Below are 20,560 nucleotides of genomic sequence, written 5' to 3' on the forward strand. Positions count from 1 at the left end.
ACTTACTAAACACATTTACATTTCTTTGCATTCCTTTAGGCTAACATTAACTTTATCCTGTCCCATGGACCTAAAGAATTTTCCTATGGATGTACAAACATGTACAATGCAACTAGAAAGCTGTAAGTCAGATATTATATATTTTTTTAAAAAAATACACCAGTCATAATCTGACTCTTCAAGATGCACCATTTAATATCACTTCATGAAGTATAATACAGAGCTTCTGGCATATACAGAATATGTCACTGAGAAAACAATTGGAGAAAGCAAACAGAAGAGGGATATGTATCTCTACTACAGCTACTATTACTTGTTTACTTTACTATTTTTGAAAAAGAAAAGGTAATTTTATTGGCCTTAATTTGTTCTTGTAATAGAACCTATTAAGGCATCTTAAGACCTGATGGCTTTTGAGAAGACAGAACTAAATGTTCTAATTCAAATTCCTATAATTTAGTAGAACCTTTTATTCTCCAAATCCCTCAAAGAAGGTGACTGGGAATTCTAGGATTTGCAGTCCCCTATAAGTTTGGAGAGAACCTTGGAGGAAAACAATCTTATTTCTCAACTTTGAGGAATGGATATGCCCTTTTTGGATAGGGTGACTAAATTCTGAGCTGTCTGTTAATGCTTATCAGTAAGCAAGCTGTTTGCTGTCTCTATTTCTTTCTCTTTAGTGATAGTGTAAACGGTTTTCCTACTTAAGGCCCTGAATAAAAACAATCTTTGGATAATTGAAATTTTTGACTTGGAGGACTATTTGACACTTAAAATGCAAAGCCAAAGAATAAATACATGGAGTAAAGAATGACATTTCTGAGGCAGGCCATCGTGGGTGCATCTTTATATTTAACATACAGTGTCAATCCTCTATATCCCCATAGACAAACAGCCTGTATTGCATGGGGTAATAATAGTAAAAGTGATAGGTATAGAAGCACCTGGATACTCCTGAGGCACTCAGATGTAATATTTAAAGATGCTAGTGCTATTATCCAAATAGGATTGGAGACTTGATAGCATCTAATGCAGATTTTTCTAATATAGAATTGTCCAAATATATTAGATCTAAAAGTGCCTTAGTTTGTGGCTCCCATGCTATTGTATCTATAAATTGTAGTCTCAATTTATATCAGGGTAAAAGATGTAGAAAGTCCTATCTACTTCACTTTAATATCTTTGTTATAAATATACTTATGGTCAAATATTCCCCAAATTTAATCTAGATATTCCTGATTTATTGATGTCATATCACTCCATGCATTAACCATAATCTGAATGTATTTATTAGTTATCTTTTCTCTTTCAGAAATTAAATAATTTTCTACTGTTGCTATTTGCCTGTTGTAGCAATTCTGTTATTATCTAATCACAAATAATTTGTTCTAGTTGGCTATACAATGAATGATCTGATATTTGAATGGATGAGCGATGGCCCAGTACAAGTAGCAGAAGGCTTAACTCTGCCGCAGTTTATTTTGAAAGAAGAAAAGGAGCTTGGTTATTGCACAAAGCATTACAATACTGGTAAGTATTATATTACTCAACAAAGATTTCCAAATTTTATGGGCAATATTGGAAATTTATTAAAGAATCCTGGTTATTAATATTAAAGTTAATACACATTTATTACATAATTGAATCAACAAAATGGATTTGATTAAATTTCTTTTTTAAAGAAGTAATTCAAATCATGAGCCGATATACACTTATCAACAGTCAAGCTGCAGATTGGGTATTGATTTATTTTACAGTTGCATAATACTTTGGCTATTGACATCTTGATGTCTTGATAAATTGCAAATAGTAGTATGTGGCCAAGAAAAACATATCCATTGATGACAAACAATGATCCATCTTTAAAGTCATACCAACTCTCTTAAGAATTTCTGACCCAAATTTGAAAATGCTACATTAAAGCCAAGCCATATGAATTAGCATTGGAATTCCTGAATTAAACTTCCAACAACACATTGTATGTAATCAGTTTTTATTCAATATATCCATCATGTCTGGTGTATTAGAAATAATATCAAGATAAAATAGTAGTGAACTTGTTGGTTTGGGATTTGGAAAACATAGGTTCTAATACAGTTGCAGCTGACCTGGTTACTTTCTCCCAGCCCAGCCTACCTTACACGATTGTTGTGGGAAAAACTAAGAGAAGAAAATAGTCTGTCTGTTGCCTTGAAGTCCTGGCTGAATGGTGATATATAAATTTAAGAAGTTTTATAATGAAAGAAAGTAGCTTCATAGCTTTGAAAATAATCCATCAAATCTCATCAATAATGACTTTCAGTCTAATTTGTTTCCTTTAATTTCTTATAAAAATAGTAAAACCAAAATTTCAATTCATTTTCAAGGTTTTAATAGATATGGAATTTCAAAGGACATGATTCAAATGTGTAACTGGGATATATCCAGCCACAAAGGGCCCTGAAGACATGCATTCTCTAGGAAATCCCAGAATCAGAAGGCATCTGATAGCGCCTTTTTTAACTAACAAATTGTATTAAGAGAAATTAGGTTTTATTAATATACATCTTTATTATAGACCATGGAATGGGGGCAGGGCATGAGAAAACACTATCTAGGTGTACCCAGAAATTTCTTTTGCGATTTGAAAAATACTAAAGAGAAAAAGTGATAAAACCAAAGAATAATTTTTAGGAATACCAACTTATAAATGCAGTTGAGCATTGCAGCTCCATACCAGGTCACATGATTATTTACAACATTTAGGGATTTCACTAAGCAGTTCCAGTTGCCAAAGTGATTTAGTTATTTAGATTTTTTAAAAACACCTGGTCCCTTATATCAAGTCCCACTTTCAACAAATGCTTTCATCAAACTCTTTGTGGTCTGAAACTTCAAATACACTGTTTTGTTTATTATTTTGTTTAAAAAGTATAAAGCGGTATTAATTTTTAAAGCCCTCATTTTCAAAACATTAAAAATGCTCAAGACAGATCAGTAAATTGAACCAATTGTTATAATTGCAGTCATCTTTGTATAAAGTGATATACAACTCTCAAATGACTAACTTGGGGTTGATTCCTTCAGGGTAGAATGTCAGTCAAAATATACTTTGTATTAGTACTGAAGGAACAATGCCCATCCAATTGAATAAGATCTGATATTTCACTGTTCTTGTGCCTAAGGCAGTTAATTTACGCTCATGATATAATAGGATTAAAATGTACAAAAATGATTTATAAAAACAATTTCATGTTCTAGGAAAATTTACATGCATTGAAGTAAAGTTTCATTTGGAGCGTCAGATGGGGTATTATTTAATCCAGATGTACATTCCTAGCCTGCTGATCGTCATTTTGTCCTGGGTATCTTTCTGGATCAACATGGATGCTGCTCCAGCCAGAGTTGCACTGGGCATAACTACAGTTTTGACAATGACCACTCAGAGTTCAGGCTCCAGAGCATCTCTTCCAAAAGTAAGTACTTTCCATTAATTCAGAACTAACAAACTAAATAGAGATGATTCCTATAATCTTTTCTATTATGTTCCTTATTTTTTTTCATGCATTGAAATTATCAGTAATGTTCTTAATAAATTTGTGGACCAGATGTCTTTTATTTCATGTATATACAAGCAAGTGAGATTTATTATACAGTATATGATTGAAGGGTAAAATTAAGATATAGGGCATTATGTGAAATACATTTCTTTTTATTTGCATTAAGGATGACAGTTGGTTATACAACCTATTTTCTTATTTTTTATTTTTTTTTAAAGTACAATTTTTATTATATTTATTTAATATATAAAATACAAAGAAAAATACAAATAAGAAATTAGGGAAAGGAAAAAGAGAAGGGAAGAGAAAAAAAGTGAGATAAAAGGGGAAAAAGAAAAAGCGTGGAATTCCGACTTTCTTTAGCGCAGTACAGAATAAAAACACGCCAGCTTCAACTTTTTGCTTTTACACATTAGTATATGACTAGCCATTTCTATAATGACAAATCTATCTAATCGACAAAACCAAAGTCAAAATTTCATTTTTTTTCATCACAAACAAAAAATCCAGAAATGATGTCCAAGTGAAAAAGGTGCTTAAACATATTCTCCTCTTTGAATAAAATAGTCAATTTAACCATTCCTGCTTTATCTTTACTGTGGAAATGGTATGTATTTCTATTTGCACCTAATAATCTTTGTGAATAATCATCATTTTTATTAACAAGGTTCACTGTATTTTTTCAGATTCTTTGATCTTAAGGGAAAACACTCTTTTTTCTTTTCTTTTTCACCCTTTTTAAAATGCTAAACTTTTCTTTAAACACATTACTAAAATCAAAGCTTTCTAATACATTTTTTAATGTCTTAACATACAGATTTGAACTTCAATATTAAATTTAAATCCCTCCCTCCAAACTATTCTTAGAGAACAATATTTTTTCTTTTACAAACATCCTTTTTAAAACTCAAAATTTTTCTTTAACTATTAAAACATTTTTTAACTTTCTCTTAACACAGATATTCTTAAACACTTTCAATAACATTTTGCATACTTTAAGAATCACTTAAGCATTCTATATATATATAAATTTCATTTTCAAATTATGGATTAAGACTTTCAGCTACAAATATCAAACAAATAAAATCCATCCTTCAACCTGTCTTCATGGAATAAGATCTTTTTCTTCTCTGGAAAGTTTATCAAGTAGTTATAAGCAGTGGTGGAATTCATATAATTTAACAGCTGGTTCTGTTCATTGTTATCACTGGCACATCGCGCGTCGCATTGACCATCACCAGCACAACGCGCATTGCATTGACATCATCACCGGTCCAACATGCATCTCATTGACCTCACTAGCACAATGTGCGTCACATCGATGTCATCACAGGCGTGACATGCATCTCATTGACATCACCATTGTGACATATGTTGCATTGATGTCATCATGGGCATGATGCGCATTAAATTGATATCATCACCAGCACAATGTGCATCACATTGACTTCATCACTGGTGCGATGTGCATCACATTGATGTCACCATGGGTGTGACGTGCATCACATTGATGTCATCACTCGAGTGACATGTGCTGCGTTGACATCATGGGCGTGACATGCGTTGAATTGACGTCATCACTGACACGACATGGGTCACATTGATCTCATCATGGGCATGACATGCATCACATTGATGTCATCACTGGCATGATGCGTATTGCATTGACGTCATTGATGTGACATGCCTCGCGGTAGCAGTGTCACCAGCTTGACATGCCTCGATTTATTCTAACCGATTCACCAAATTCAACAAAAAGTTAGGTATCGTTTCTGCCGAACTGGTGTGAACTGGATGAATCCTACCACTGGTTAAAAGCCTTTATCAACCTTGTTAATGTCATTAAAGAAAAAGTCCCAAACTTGTCTTTTTAAAAATTGCAAATTTTCTTGAAGCTCTTCTTTCAGTTGTGTTGAGAGATTTATGTTTAAACCATCAGAATAAAAGTTGGTGTCAGGTTTATATTCCAAAATTGCAGTTAACTCCTCTGCATTTTCAGCTAATTGTAAAGTTGCCTCAGTAGTTTGGTAATACTGTTTGCATCCCTAAAGTAGTTTGAGAATTTTTTTTAATTACTCTTGGAGAACAGCTGGTCAACAAACTAGTGGATTTTATTTAGAGAATTTTCAAATAATTTACTCCTCCATCTTGACTCCCTCTTTGGTCACAGAATAGCTTTTTTTTGGTAAGTTGCTTGGGAATTGCTTTTTATCAGAAATAATAAAAATCAGAAAAAAATTAGCCACTCACAGCAAAGAAGACCAAGCTACAAATTACTACAATAACATCAACAAACTGGTGGATTTTATTTAGAGAATTTTCAAATAATTTACTCCTCCATCTTGACTCCCTCTTTGGTCACAGAATAGCTTTTTTTTGGTAAGTTGCTTGGGAATTGCTTTTTATCAGAAATAATAAAAATCAGAAAAAAATTAGCCACTCACAGCAAAGAAGACCAAGCTACAAATTACTACAATAACATCAACAAACTGGTGGATTTTATTTAGAGAATTTTCAAATATATCTCTAATAATTTGCTCCTCCATCTTGACTCCCTCTTTGGTCACAGAATAGCTTTTTTTTTGTAAGTACCGTATTTTCCGGTGTATAAGATGACTTTCTAAACCCTGAAAATCTTCTCAAAGTCAGGGGTCATCTTATACGCCCAGTTGTCTTATACACTGGAAAATACGGGTATTCTATTTTATTCCTTTACACATGTGGTTTGGCATATTACTCATCAAGTTTTCTTCCCCCCCCTTGCTCAAAAAGAGTCCTAGGATTATTATTATTATTAAAACCAGCCAATCAACTAAAGATATCTCTTTCCAACCTCTATACTGGGAGCACGATAGGCATTATCTGACTGTCGTGACGGTAAGATTTCCTGGAGGTTTATTCCCCATTATATAATGCTACATTGCATACCGCCTCCTTCTCTCTTCTTCCCTCTCCTTCGCCATCCCAATTCCTTGCCCACCCTTCCAGAACTGCGGATTGGTAGTGGCCGTCCCGTGATTAATTCATTCGAAGGAACTAGAAAAGGATGGCCCATGTAATGGGGAAGGGGGCGGAAAGAGTTGTAGGGTGGTTTTTTTTTATATAATGAAAACAAACCTAAGCATCTGTGTCCATCCAAGGCATTTCTCAGCGCTTCTTCATCCGGGGTCTTTTTGGCGTTTACCTCTCACCTCTGGTGGGAGTAGCTTGGGGGAGGCAGAGCTTGAAAGGAGGTGGGGCGGTAGGAGATGTTCATGGGGGATGCAGTGGCGGCTCATACTGAGTGTGCGACTGGCGGCTGCGGAGGTGGGCAGGCAGGCAGTGGCGGCGCAAGGCGTTCCCTCTTTCCTCGTGCCCCACACGATAGGGAGGAAGGAGGAGGAGGAGGAGGCTATGGGTCTGGAAGGGGAGGGATATCAGTTAAATTTCTCTCGGATTTGCGAAGCAGGAATGGAGGGGGGACAGAAAACAACTACACGGTCCTTTCACCCGTCGACTTCCACCGAGCTTATGCCAGCGGTTTCCACCCACCTAAATAAACTTGCATGGTGCATTTGTGGTGTTATATATGACAGATCCTGGCTGGTCAATCTGGCTCCCGTCAATAAGTACTATAGTGCACTGAGTTTTAATAACAAATTAAAAGGAAAGCATTTACTTCCCTCCCCCTTACCTGAAAAGGGGGCAACTTATCACATTTGTGGAAATGCAAGTTTTCGAAGGGCAAATGCCTTTCTTACTTGGTTTATTAACTGCTTCCTTTCCTTCTTCCCTAAACATTCTGGCTGTCGCCAATTTCATTCTTGGTAGTATTGCTTTAAAAAACTGCTGAGAAGTCCTTTTGCAGGCAGGGCAATTTTCATCAAGGTGTGTGTGCAATTGACAAGGCAGAGCCCCGAAGTTTCCTGGCTTACAAACAGGCAGGCTTTCTGCTTGCTCGGCTTGGGGAGGCTGTGGAGGATTCACGGGGTGGAAGACCGAGAGGAGGAGATCCCTGTGCGCAGCCCGCTTGCTCCAAGCTGGAGCTCGCTAATGGGGGGGGGCAACGGAAGGGACCCGGGGAGTCGCATGCATGCCTACACGCGCATGCACACACCCTGAGCTACTCATTTGGGCTTCCAGGTGGCCAATGAGAACTCAGAAAACTTCACTCCCTTTCCCCCTCCCAGGAAGGGCTGGGCAGGCAGGGAGAGCTGACTCACCCAATCCAAGCAGGCTTTGTATACAACAACCAGCCAGATATGAAGCCAGTTTCAAACTTAAAGTTGTAAACTTGACTTGATCTTGGATAAGAATGGTCACTATAGGAACTTGATAGTTTGCCTGATAGTTAGCAGGTTACTTTGCTCTTGAAAACCCTTTCCTCACCCCCCACTACTCTGTCCTACCTTACAGCAGGGGAGAGAAACACCAAAAACTATGAAACTTTCTCCAATAATCCCTCATTCTTGTAACATTGTATATTGAAAAGTAAGGAACATCTTTGTAAATTTAGCATCTTGATAGCTACCTGATCTCCTTGAATTCACTAGAGGAGACTTGGCAGGACAACAGTTAAGAGAGTGAACAGATTATAGCAGTCCCAGTGTGCCTTCTGACACAGTTGGAGTTGTTCTTCTCAGCTAGAAGCATCATTCTCTCTGGCTGGAGAATGAGCCTGTCACTGTTTCTGGTATCACAAAGACATCTCGGGTATCTGTCTGACAGGGTTGTGATTACACCTGATCGCTAATGGATTTATTGTCAAGTGGTATAGAAGAGGACAAAGATGACTTGGAAGAAATCTGCCATAATCATTAATAAAACAAGAGTTTATCTGGGGAAAATAAGAAAACATGAGAAAGAAACTAATGATTCTCTTTGGTATAAGAGAAAGGAAAGGGAAGAACACAGTCAAGCCCTCAAGATTCTGTTATTGTATAGCCTATGTTTATTTTTTCTTCTTCTAAGAAAATAGAATTTTAGTGCTTCTTGTGATATCTGTTTCCTGATCCAGCCTACTTTTAAGTGGACAAATGGACTATCTATCATTGTAAACATAAATTACTCCATTAGGTTAAGTTATCAACCTTAGTGTTAGCCATTAGCAGCTGGGCATAAACAACATAGTCAGCAGGTGATTCTTGACTACCAAGTCCATAACTAGGTTTGGGATCTGGTTTTATCTCTCAGATCAAGATGAAACTTGTTCTCTGGAGTTTATCTTTCTAAACTGTTAACTCCTCACTCTCATAATTGATTATGGAGCAGATAACTGACACATTTTATAAACTGTAATTGTTTAATGAAGCAAAACAAGTTCTCACTTGTCATCTGACTGGGGCTTGAGATACTCTTTGATAATTCAGGGGTCCATCAGTGTTTCTTTGCATTTATTTTGCCAAATTTCAGACAGTTCTTGCTTCTCCTGTTGTTGTGTTTGCATTCCCCATCTGTAAGTCCTTATCAACTTATCCTCAATGGAAAATGTTGGCAAAAGAAAATCTTTCTGGTGGGCACTTGGATCAGCAGGAAATGTGAATGAAGAAGAAAGTAGGGCAAGTAGATGAGAAGTAATTAAAATGAATAAAAGTAAACTGAATAAAACTGTATAAAATTATATAAGAATATATTTAATGTATAAAAATGTAGGATAGAATAGAGTTAAATAAAAAAAATTGAGATAGCAAAAAAGTTAATGCATGTTGTGGGGGCCCACTTTGCATTTCTTTCCAGGGTCTCTTTTCACTCTTGCTATGACCCTGATCAAATGAAAGACAAGAGCTATTATCTCAATGAATATATCATCAATTTGTTTTTGGTATTGCCAATCCAATGATGTCCACATATGACTCATTTTTTAGGTTTCCTGTTGGAAGGCAGTATGTGCTATAAATATTGACTTTTCTTGGCAGAAATATTATTTCATACTCAAAGGCCTAATTTTTCCATTATCTTAGATACTATTTTCCTTTCATCTTTAGCATTCCAAACTATCATAATTAGCATGGTATCTTTTTGTTTTGTTTTATGAGGTTGTTACAAAGTACCATAGAACTATCCCACTTTCTCTCCATCTGTTTCTAGAGCATAATATTATTGATTGGTTTCTATTGGATGAGATATTGAGCTATTATCATTTTGCACCTGAAAATTGATTTTACATTGTTTTCCTAACAATGATGGCTACTTGTTTCTTACATGGTTCTTTTGGTTTGAAATCACCCATTTCTTACCAGGGAGATGAGTGGCTTATAAATTTAATAAATGGATAAATAAATAAAATTCCAGTTAATTTCTGTTTGCTGATTCCCAGAATATCAATATTCATTGTTGATATTTTTACTTGGCTTATGGTTCTGACACTTAATTTACCTATAATATACATACCTTTGGAACATTTAATATTCTTTTGTCTCTGATAATATCAGCAGCTGGATCTCTTTTGGCTTTAATCCAGCCATATTGTAAAAACAAATATTATTTGTACTTAAACCTTTGCTCTTCCCCAGTAGTTTATTGAACACTCTTTGGCTAAGAACAGCTCCTCTTCCAGAACATTGTCTTGGTTGTGAATGCTCATTTGCTTTTCTTAGTAAAATGTTGGATGACCATTTTCTTCCGCAGTGGGTCATATTTAGCCTAATTCTATTCCCATGGCCTCCCCATTATGGATGACCTTTTTAGGTGCTTAAGGTCCTGATAACTGATAATGTAATTGAAACTCATTATACACTGCTACCATTACAAGGTACTAATCCAAAATAGAAATGAATAAGATTGCCTTCTGAAGAAATGTTTGGAATGAGCAAGTACATATTTACAGATGTAGTTGAGGCATTGAGATGGTTTTTGAACCTATGACCATCAAAGATGACGGTAAATATCACATACTTATAAAATAGAAATGAGTCCTACAAGAATCTCAATTAAATATTAAGGTAACCAGATGTGGCAGAGGAAAAGATATTTCTTCAGCTGTTAAATGACCAGCTGCATCTATATTTATTGTATTGACAAGATGGAAAGAAAACCCTGTGTGTGTGTGTGTGTGTGTGTGTGTGTGTGTGTGTACTTCCTGTAGAATACTATTAAAGGAAATACTTGGGGCCACATCAAAAAGGTATGTGATCTTTCACATATGTTTATAGTAACAAGCATATTTAAGATAGAAACCTTTAAAATGATATAGATTCCTGTAATTAAATTTACTTTATGCAACATATTAACAACAAAAGGGTGATTGGATTTTTTAAAAAAAAAAATGGCTTAGGAAATTTATGTTACTAATTGCACACTTTGGGGAGGGTGAATAGAAAATTTCTGTATTTTCCAATTATTTGGATATAAAATTCATTTTTTTCCAGATGGAGATCTATTTAGAACTCCAGAACATAGTTAAATATTCTGTGGTCCTTACTACTACCTGCCAGCATCCCATGCTGGATTATATTGCCTACACCTAGTATTTTATCATTTTCTCTTTTTCTTCTGTATGTAACACAACTTCTATTTATATAATAGCAGCATGCTTAAATGGTGTCACGCAGTGAACCACCTACAAATACTGGTCAAAAGATCTAGCTTTGATTCCTGAGAAACTAAAGGTCAGCATGATAGTTGCTTCCACAAGATCTGAGAAATACAATATTTATCTTGTTGATACCAGTGGGAGTTTTGCTGATGGTTGCTATGGATGCAGGATTTCATACCCTAGATATCATGTTTTATTTATTACATAGCAATGAAAATATAGTTTTGTTTTGCATAAATTTGTATGTAGTTCTGCTTTGGGAAGTATTCATATACAATGCTGATTATTTAGAAAACTGCAAATGTATGAAAGTATTTTATATCCATGCATGTTATGCATTGATTTCATTGTCCATCTACACTAGGGATGGAAAAAATTGTAAAGAGGATAAAATAAGCATAGCCACTTTTCACATGTGCTACAACTCTGAAAGTTACAGATTTTAATATATGTAAAACTTGCTTCTTGTCAAACCATTCCATCTGTGAAACCAAATATCCAATTTAATAGTACAAATAATAAAGAATTACTAGACAGAACTGTTATCTTACTATATTTGAATTTCACTATTCAGAGCTATATAGAAAATCCTTGCAACAACAATTGAATTTTGAATCATGGTCCTTAGTGAAGGTATCACATTACTATACTTGATTTTACAGCAATTTTTATGATGGTTGTTAAACAAGACATTGCCAGAAAACATTTTAAAAAGTTAAAAAGTTTTAAAATGTACTCATGTGACTGCAGGACACTGCAACTGGTTGTAAATATCAGATGGTTGCCACAATCTTGAGGGGATTAGTACAGCAACTGTAACTGAAGACAGGTCATAAATGACTTTTTTTGAGTCCATTGTAATTTTGAATGGTGGGAGGTCATATGTCAAGGACTACCAAAGGGTTAAAATTATCCAGCTAAAATAGGGATTGGGCTTTTGAGATGAAGAAAAGCCAAGTCAGAATTTGTTTCAGATTTGCCTTCAATTTCTTTATTCAAATGAGAAGTGGTTTTTGCTCAGTCTAAAATGTTGATCCTTCTGATTTTACTTCAGTGATAAAGTGACACAGGTACATCTTCCAGATGGTTATGTGTTCCTAATATAGTGGATGAGGAAATAGGATGGTGGAGAAAAATAATAAGCTACACTAATAAAGTTATTACAGAAGAATTTTAGGACCACAAAAAAGCCAACCACAACTCTATTAAAAGCGCCACAGCCAAATCTAAGTATCATCTATGATATTAAATTCACTTAAAGGAAGAAAGTAATAATCTCTTTTATGAAAATATAACAGAAGAACTTTGATCTGAATGTATATCAAAATTAAATTAATAAATATATATTTATATATACATCTAAATTGCTTTTTGTTTTTCTTCCTATCTTACTTTATCTCTTTGATACTTCATTGATAAACTATTTGAATAGTTTCAGTCAAGCCAGCCAGGGTGAAAAAGGCCCATAAATCAACATAGGGCACATGATTAGCATGAAGAGGTTCCTAGGCTCAATATCTCACATTTCCAAATAGGGGGATCAAGATCTTGAAATTGTTTCCTGTACAGGTAATCCTCAATTTACAATAGTTCATTTAGTCACTGTTCAAACTTACAACGGCACTGAAAAAAGTGACTTATGACTGTTTCTCACACTTACAACCATTGCAGCATCTTATCAAAATTTGGATGCTTGGCCTCAGACTATTTTTATGACTGTTGCAGTGTCCCAGGGTCATATGATCACCTTTTGTCACCATCTGTCAAGCAAAGTCAAGATTCACAACAAACATGTTACTAACTTAATAACTGCAGTGATTCACTTAACAACTGTGACAAGAAAGGTCATAAAATGTGGCAAAATTCACTTAACAAATGTCTCACTTAGCAACAGAAATTTTGGGCTCAGTTGCGATCAAGGATTAAATATATTCTAGTCAAGGACTAAAAGTATTCCTAAAACTGATACCCAGAGGAATGGAACAAATGAGCATCTAAGAATGGCAAAACGTAACAATGTAGATATTTGAAATGTGAATGTTTCGTGCTTCTCTGACGAATACCATTAAATTCTTGCTTTCAAAAGCAATAATAAAATATAAAATTATTCAGAGGGGCCCTTGTAGATACTAAGAACAATTATTCTGTGTAGAACCTACATCTCTGTACATATTGCCAGCACATCTGTCATTTCCTCCACATCTGCAAGACTCCATGATTTTATTTCTTGCTTCCTTGTCTTGCAGGTCTCTTATGTAAAAGCTATTGACATCTGGATGGCTGTATGTCTTCTCTTTGTCTTCGCTGCATTGCTTGAATACGCAGCAGTGAACTTTGTGTCAAGGCAGCATAAAGAGTTTTTGAGGCTTCGAAGAAGGCAAAGGAGGCAACACAAGGTACAATATCCTATTTTCAGAATAATTATAACTGTTCATATATTCAGTAAAAGGAATTGAGAATTGAAAAGAAATTTATTTACTGCTGGTGGTCTTTGTAACTGACATCATACAAATGAGGACAAGCATGCCCACATTTAGTCAATATTCAGACTGAATGGTCTGTGTACTCCAACTTATGACATTTATACAATTTCAAACTAGTTTTGAATATTTAATGTAAATGACTTTTCAGCACTTGTCCTCACCAGATGCTTTTGATCATTATTCTGATAATTATGAAAAGGTTTAATTCTGCTTTAGTTGCCATGAAATCAGTCACAGTATACACCGTAACACCGTATTTATGTAAAGGAATGGAAGGGCTAATAAAAATAATCTATTTATTCAGAGCTGGTTTTGCCTTGGATTTCCTTTGATATTTACCAGGCCATCATAACTGTACTATTTTGGCTATTCATTTATTATTTAATTTGACTTTTCATAGCCAGCTCCAACTGATTTTCCTCTGAATTGCTTCCTGCAGTTCATTCTGATCCACTAGCTATAACATTCTTTTTGTTATTTTATTTTGTTCTATGTGTTATTGCATCATTTCCATTTTTATTTTATTGTTTTATTACTTGCTGATCAACAAATTTGAGAACAGACACAGGCTGGGACAGTTGGAAACGAGGATATCAGTTCATTAAATGAATGGCTTGAGGGTAAAAGCATCATCAACATATGGAACAATAGAATTAGAGCACCAGTCCAAATTTCTGGGTAAATTGAGAGATGGACAAGGAGACAAGAAGCTAATATATGTTTGATATTATAAACTGGCAATCACCATTATTCATATATACTCCAGTTCTTCTAAGCTTCATGAACTCTCTGTGTACTTCTTTTGTCCTGGACTTCTTTTAGATTTCCATCAACCTAGTTCAATGGCAATTTTAGTATCTCATTCCATTTGGACAGATATGGATTTTGGTTGTTCAGTTTTACAATGCAGTTATTGAAAACATTATGCAGTAATTAGATGGTGACATTAAATCAGGTTCAATTCCTGGTGACTACATGGTCTACATCACAGGTGTCAAACTCGCCACGTCACGTGACGTGTTGCGACGTATCGCAACTCTTTTTGCATTGCTGGCAATGGGGTAGGTGTGGCTTCGGTATGATGAAACTGGGCCGCAGGCCGGCAGTTTGACACCCCTGGTCTACATTCAGATTGATGAGTCATTTTTTTTGCGGTCCATAGTGTAATTGCCTTGAAATCGGTATTTCCTAAGTATCCAAGCACATACATATGCATGTAAGAATTCACCTATCTTTATTATGATGGTTTGTTACACAGTTAGCCAGATGTTTAGACTACTTTTGGCATTTTTATGCATTTATCAAATCCTTCCCAAGGACCTGGAATAAAAATATCATCACAGGATGTAAGCCGTTCCAAATAAAGCTACCTCTTATAATTGACTGATGGTGATTTTATCAGTGCTGATAGTATTCAAGTGGTGATTCAGTTGTTTTGGGGTTGTACCCAGGGACCTATTACTATGGTTATTGGCAGTTTTATATGTGACCCATGGAATAGGGTGCGATTTTCACTACAAGAATGATACATTGGAAAATATTTACTCCACAGACAACATGAAACTAATTCTCATTTTCAGTGTCACTTAATGTACAGGCAATTCTCAATGTTCAAAGTTACAATACTGCTGAAAAAAATGACCTATCTTACATTTATTACTGTCACAGTGTCCCCATAATCATGTGATCATAATTTGGGTGCTTGGCAATAGGCATGTGTTTACAATAATTGCAGCATCCTGGGATCATGTAATCACCATTTGTGACTTTCCCAGCCAGCTTACAACAATCAGTCAATGGGGAAGCTGGATTCACTTAACAACAGTGGCAAAAATATTCATAAAATCAGGCACAGTTGCATAATGGCTCACTTAACTTTACTGCTTAGTAATAAAAGTTCCAGTCCCAATTTTGGTCATAAATCCAGGATTATCTGAATGTTGGTCTTCACAAAGTGAGGAAGTTCCTTTGAATTGCTAGAATTCATTTTTGTCATCTTATTTGGTCCAAGAAGTTGCTGAGACAGATAAAAAAAATCCACTTTCCTTAATAGTCAACTAAATGCTTCTAGGAATATTTCTAAGAAGGCTTAAAGACAATAACCATCTTTAGCCAAATGTTTTTTATAGCTAAATCTTCAACATGAAGATTTCATGAAATAACAAACAGCCTTTAATGTTTTATCTTCTGTGACTGACTCATCATCTTTTAAAATTATCTATGCTCATAATCATTGTTACATCATAATGTCATATTTTCTGTTTAGGAGATACTCATATCAGGATAGAGTCTAAGTATTATGCACTCAACTTATTGTGATTTATAATTTGTCATTTTAAAGGGATTCTTTAAAATCATTGGCATTTTGTATTGTAAGGAAAGTGTCAGGCTTGTGATCAAGACATAAAACACAGTGCATAATGCAAACATCTTTTTGTTGTTTCCCCTGAATAATTTAACAAGCTCTTGTCACATGTGACAAGCCATGCAGCATTTCATCTATCTCCTAAAAGACAAAACATCACAACACTGAGAGCCAAAATTTCATACAATATTAGATCTGACAGTGTTTATTCTTATATTAGTACTTGTGTTACCTAAACCTTGAGAGTGATGACATCAAAACAACAAGAGCAGAGAAGAAAAAAATTAATTGATGTTATATTAATAAAACAGTGTTCTGAATGCATCCATATGATCCAGCCAAGGTTCTGGAAGACAAAAGTCAATTCTTCTCCGGGTTACATTGATGACTTGTGACTTGCTGATCTATTGGTAGGCCAACATTAAAAAAACATTACTTGCCCTGAACACTAAATCATACAAATGGAATATTCCTGAGCACATCATGGTCTGTCCTATAGACAAAATCAGGGGAACACATCATTTACAATAAAGGAAAAGAATGAGCATGTGACATCTAAGAACAAGAGAAAAGTAAAGTCTTAGCAAGCTTCATATGTGTCAGTGTAGCTATCACACGAGTTGGGAACTATGAGAAACCATTTAAATATACGTCATAATTTATCTATAAGTTTAACACAATTCTCAGGTGGCCAAACAACAAATCTAGACATGTATCAGTACTGTATGTATATAACTGCCTAGGGCTTGGATAAGGAATGATGGTGTTGGTTCTCTTAGGAAATACGCTTACAATCATTACAACCTCAAGGTCACATGATCAAAATTTGGATGCTTGGCAACTGGCAACTGTATTTATGATGGTTGCAGTGTCCCGTGGTTATGTGATCACCCTTTGCAAACTTCTGAAAAGCAAAGTTAATGAGGAAGCCAGATTCACTTAACAACTGTGTTACTGACTTAAACAACTGCAGTGATTCACTTAACAACAGTGGCAAGAAAGATTGTAAAAAGGGGCAAAACTCACTTAACAAATGTCCTGCTTAGCAATGGAAATTTTCAACTCAATTGTGGTCATAAGTCAAAAACTACCTGTGTGTAATTTGGGGCCTAATCTATCTTTCAGTTTTCCAAATGTTTTCCTTTTTTTTTTTTTTTTTTTTTAGAAAAGAGTGTTTGTGTATGAGTGTGGGTGTTTCTGTCCTATCCATCTCTCCATCCATCCCTCCATTCTTACTTGACTATTGTAGACAGTAGTGCTGCTTTGGATTGTTTTAATTCAGTTATTGCTACTGAGCTCTTCTTACCACATGGTATTTGTGAAATATCCCTTACTTGAAAGTGCTATCATGACTCTCTTCAGCTGCAAGCTCTAAAAGTAAACCAGCTTTTCCTCATTACATTTAGCTCTTAGTTCTTTCATCTTTCATGTTAGTTTTTCCAATTGCTGAAGTGTGGTGCTCAGGGATACAGTGTTTGAAGTTGGATTTGACCAATGCAGGATTCAGGGGAACTCTTATTTCCTATGAGTTGGCAATTTGACTTCCATTAGTCCAGCCAGTGGTGAATCCAGAGAGATGTAAAAAAATCAAAATAGCAGTATGGTCTCCAGATTGAAGCTCTGAATCTTTGCTCATGTATATAATGATTTGCAAAAGGAGTGAGGACTTGATCACACACTTGTGATTGCGATCTTTTATTGACCCCACCTGTAAATGCAGATGGATGCAGTCTAAAATTACATTTGTCTGTTTAGTTGATGATTCATATTCAGCTTATGATCCAAGATCTGTTTTATTCGTACTCTTAGCAATATCTCTGCATTTGACTTCATTTTCCTAAATGAAAACTTAAACATTTGAAACAATACTTTTTCAAATTAAATAAGAATGGTAGAAAAAATACAAAATAAATTTGCAACACAGTATTAGTCATATTGACAATTCTCATAACTGGAAAGAAGTTATGAGCCAATGGCCTTTATAGAATAATAGCTTTATTATTCTTTATTATGGTTTGAAATTAATCACATCTGTCTTGCATTTCATTGATAAACTTATTCATTCCCTAAACTGAGCAATATATTTATATACACTTTTGAGTTAGAAAATATAATTATCAAATTTTCAGAAGACACACACAAAAAAGGGAGACAACGGTATCAAAATTCAGGAGGATCTTGACAAATATTGGGCAAAGTAAGATAAATCTCAACAAAGAAAAATGAGGAATTTTTTGTTTAGAAAGGAAAAAAAATCAAAGCCATGAGTTGGGAAGAAAGACCATACTGATCAGTGGACAGTAGCACATGTGCAGGGGATATGGGTCCTTTGGTGAATCACAAGCTGAACATGGCCAGCAGTGTGATATAGCTGCAGAAAATTGCAATCAAAAGAAGAGTGGTGCCAAGATTTAAAAAAAAAAGTCATTTTTTCTCTCTATTTTGCATTGCAACTACAATCTTTTATCCAGTTCTGGGCAATAAGAAAGACATTGACAACTTGGAACATATCCATTGGAATGAATATGTTAAAAGTAAGCAGATCTGCAGGAGAGAAAACTGTAATGAATGTTTGGAGATGTTAACTTGGAAAACAATGTAAAATCATATAGCTATCTTCAGGTATTTGAAGACCTGCCATATAGAAAATGGAGCAGAATGGTTCAGAATTATTCTAGAAAAAAGGACAATAATTAATAAGTAAATAGATTTTTAGCTGCCCATCTGGAAAAGTTTCCTAACACCAAATAGTGTTCAACAATGGAGCATGTTACATTGGAAGGCAGTAAATTCTCCTTGGCTGGGGTGTTTAAATAGAGGTTGGAAGGAGTATAGTAGTGAATGTCTGCATTGAACAGAATTGTTAGAAGTAAAGTCTTCATCCTGGTTCATCCAAGCCGGGAATAAATAAGCAAACATGGCGACTGCTTTGGGAAGAAGGTTACAGTTTATTGTAGAAAGATGGTTCTTCAGGAAAGTGCAGAGGAGAGAGAAGGGCTGAGCACATGGGGCAGTAGGCTTTTATACCCCCTCTAGCCTTGTTTGGAATAGTTTCCTGTTCCTGTGGCATGAACCTTGAGGCTGTTTCTGAGTGTTTGTCTAGGCCTTGATATCTGTGGTTTAATTCTAAAGTGGTACCTGGAAAAATATTAATGGTCTGACAACGAATGTGGGTAAAAAGCAGATGGCCCACCAAAGAATGTGTATGAAAGGGAGGTTTGTTTTGCTTACTAGACAACTCTTAAATTTAGGATGGCCAGACATCCTGTTCCCAGCTCTGCACATGATATATTACTAACTGCCTGTCACATGGTGTAACTAAACTGCTTAACACTTGATATATTACTAAAAGCATTCCAATGTAAATGAGGAACTATCGATTATAGATCTGTCTAGTAGTTTTCCTATGTTAGAATAAGGACCTATAGAATGTGGTATGGAATGTGACCTGCTCAGGAAATAACCCCCGCCTGAAGGATTATAAAAATGGTCATCAATGTACAGCCTGTGTTCAGAATCTTTAGCCACGATGGCTCTCTGAACCTGTGCAATAAACTTCCCTTTCCTGGAAAGAGCTGACTCAAGTCTTTCAATTCTACAACATTTTCTGGTGCATTGGCCGGGAAAAGCTTGAGTGAGGCGATATTTCGCTGAGGACGGCTGGACCCTTCGGACCTGCTGGTAAGCCATCTCTGAACAATTCTCCAGGCGCCATGGGGGTGTGTTTCCTCCAGGAGACAGCTGTGGCTTCTCAGCAGAGCCGACAGTACTGAAGGCCAGTCCAAGAACCCTTTGAGAAAGGAAAGGAAGTCTGAACCAACTCCTGGCCAGGATGGGTGTAACTACAAGGCAGGCGAGTATGTGTTTAAAGTAATGGTACCTATCTCATTTGAAGATAGAAGAGGGGGCCTGATCACTCCCCTGGACTCGGGACGGCGATCCTAATGAAGTCCGTGTTAGGTTGTGTGGGTGGTTAAGCCAGTGCATTCCCTACTAGTGACCGCCGGCGCTGTAGGTCATTGGCAGTGTGTTAGGATGGGGGGGCGTAGTATGGATGTGGGGTGGCCCCCAGAGGGGACTTTTAAGAAAACTATCCTAACCAATTTCAGTATATAGATCAGTGGGGGGATGCTGTTGCAGGACAGGCAGAGGATTTGTTGCAATGTCAGGCTGAAATGGTTCGTTTGTGTGTGGCTAGATCTAAGGGAAAAAAGCTTCAGGTTGAGACTAAAAGAGTTAGGGATGTGCAGATTTTAGAGACTAAGGTGTCAGATGCTAAGAAGGAGATAAGGATGGAAGTTGAGGAGTTGATTCTCAGACCTCCTCCCTACGTTCCACCTTTCTCCCCCTCCCCCCCAGTGCCAGCTGCGCAGCAGCCGCTCTGCCGGAGGAAGGGCTGATTGCCCCTGCTGTGTCCGAAGAAAGGCAGCCAGCTGTGAGACGAAAACAGAAAGAGGGAGGCTGTCAGCCCCCAAGGAGGAAGGGGATTTGGAAGGTCTCTCTGTAAACGTGAGGGGAGAAGTAAGTAAAGAGGACGTGGCAGGATGTACAGCAATTGTTGAATACTTTGTTGACTCCCGAGGAAAGGGAGAAGTGGAAGGTTGACTCCCGAGGAAAGGGAGAAGTTAGGCAGTGCTTGAAGGATAGGTTGCCAGCTGTA

At 36.1% G+C, this 20,560-nt stretch overlaps 1 protein-coding gene across 5 annotated transcripts in view; it reads left to right on the plus strand.

Annotated features, from left to right (window-relative positions):
* GLRA2 (glycine receptor alpha 2) overlaps positions 1 to 20,560 on the plus strand; it is a 177,241-nt gene that overhangs the window by 129,949 nt on the left and 26,732 nt on the right. For all 5 annotated transcript variants that reach the window (XM_039339852.1, XM_039339851.1, XM_039339850.1 and 2 more), the window contains 4 exons: positions 40 to 122; positions 1,393 to 1,530; positions 3,241 to 3,455; positions 13,299 to 13,448. In XM_039339852.1, coding sequence (XP_039195786.1) covers positions 40 to 122; positions 1,393 to 1,530; positions 3,241 to 3,455; positions 13,299 to 13,448 — 586 coding nt within the window. The remainder of the gene's footprint in view (positions 1 to 39; positions 123 to 1,392; positions 1,531 to 3,240; positions 3,456 to 13,298; positions 13,449 to 20,560) is intronic.

Source organism: Crotalus tigris, unplaced genomic scaffold (assembly GCF_016545835.1).
Source record: "Crotalus tigris isolate CLP2741 ecotype Arizona unplaced genomic scaffold, ASM1654583v1 scf7180000017740.2609645, whole genome shotgun sequence".
NCBI lineage: Eukaryota > Metazoa > Chordata > Lepidosauria > Squamata > Viperidae > Crotalus > Crotalus tigris.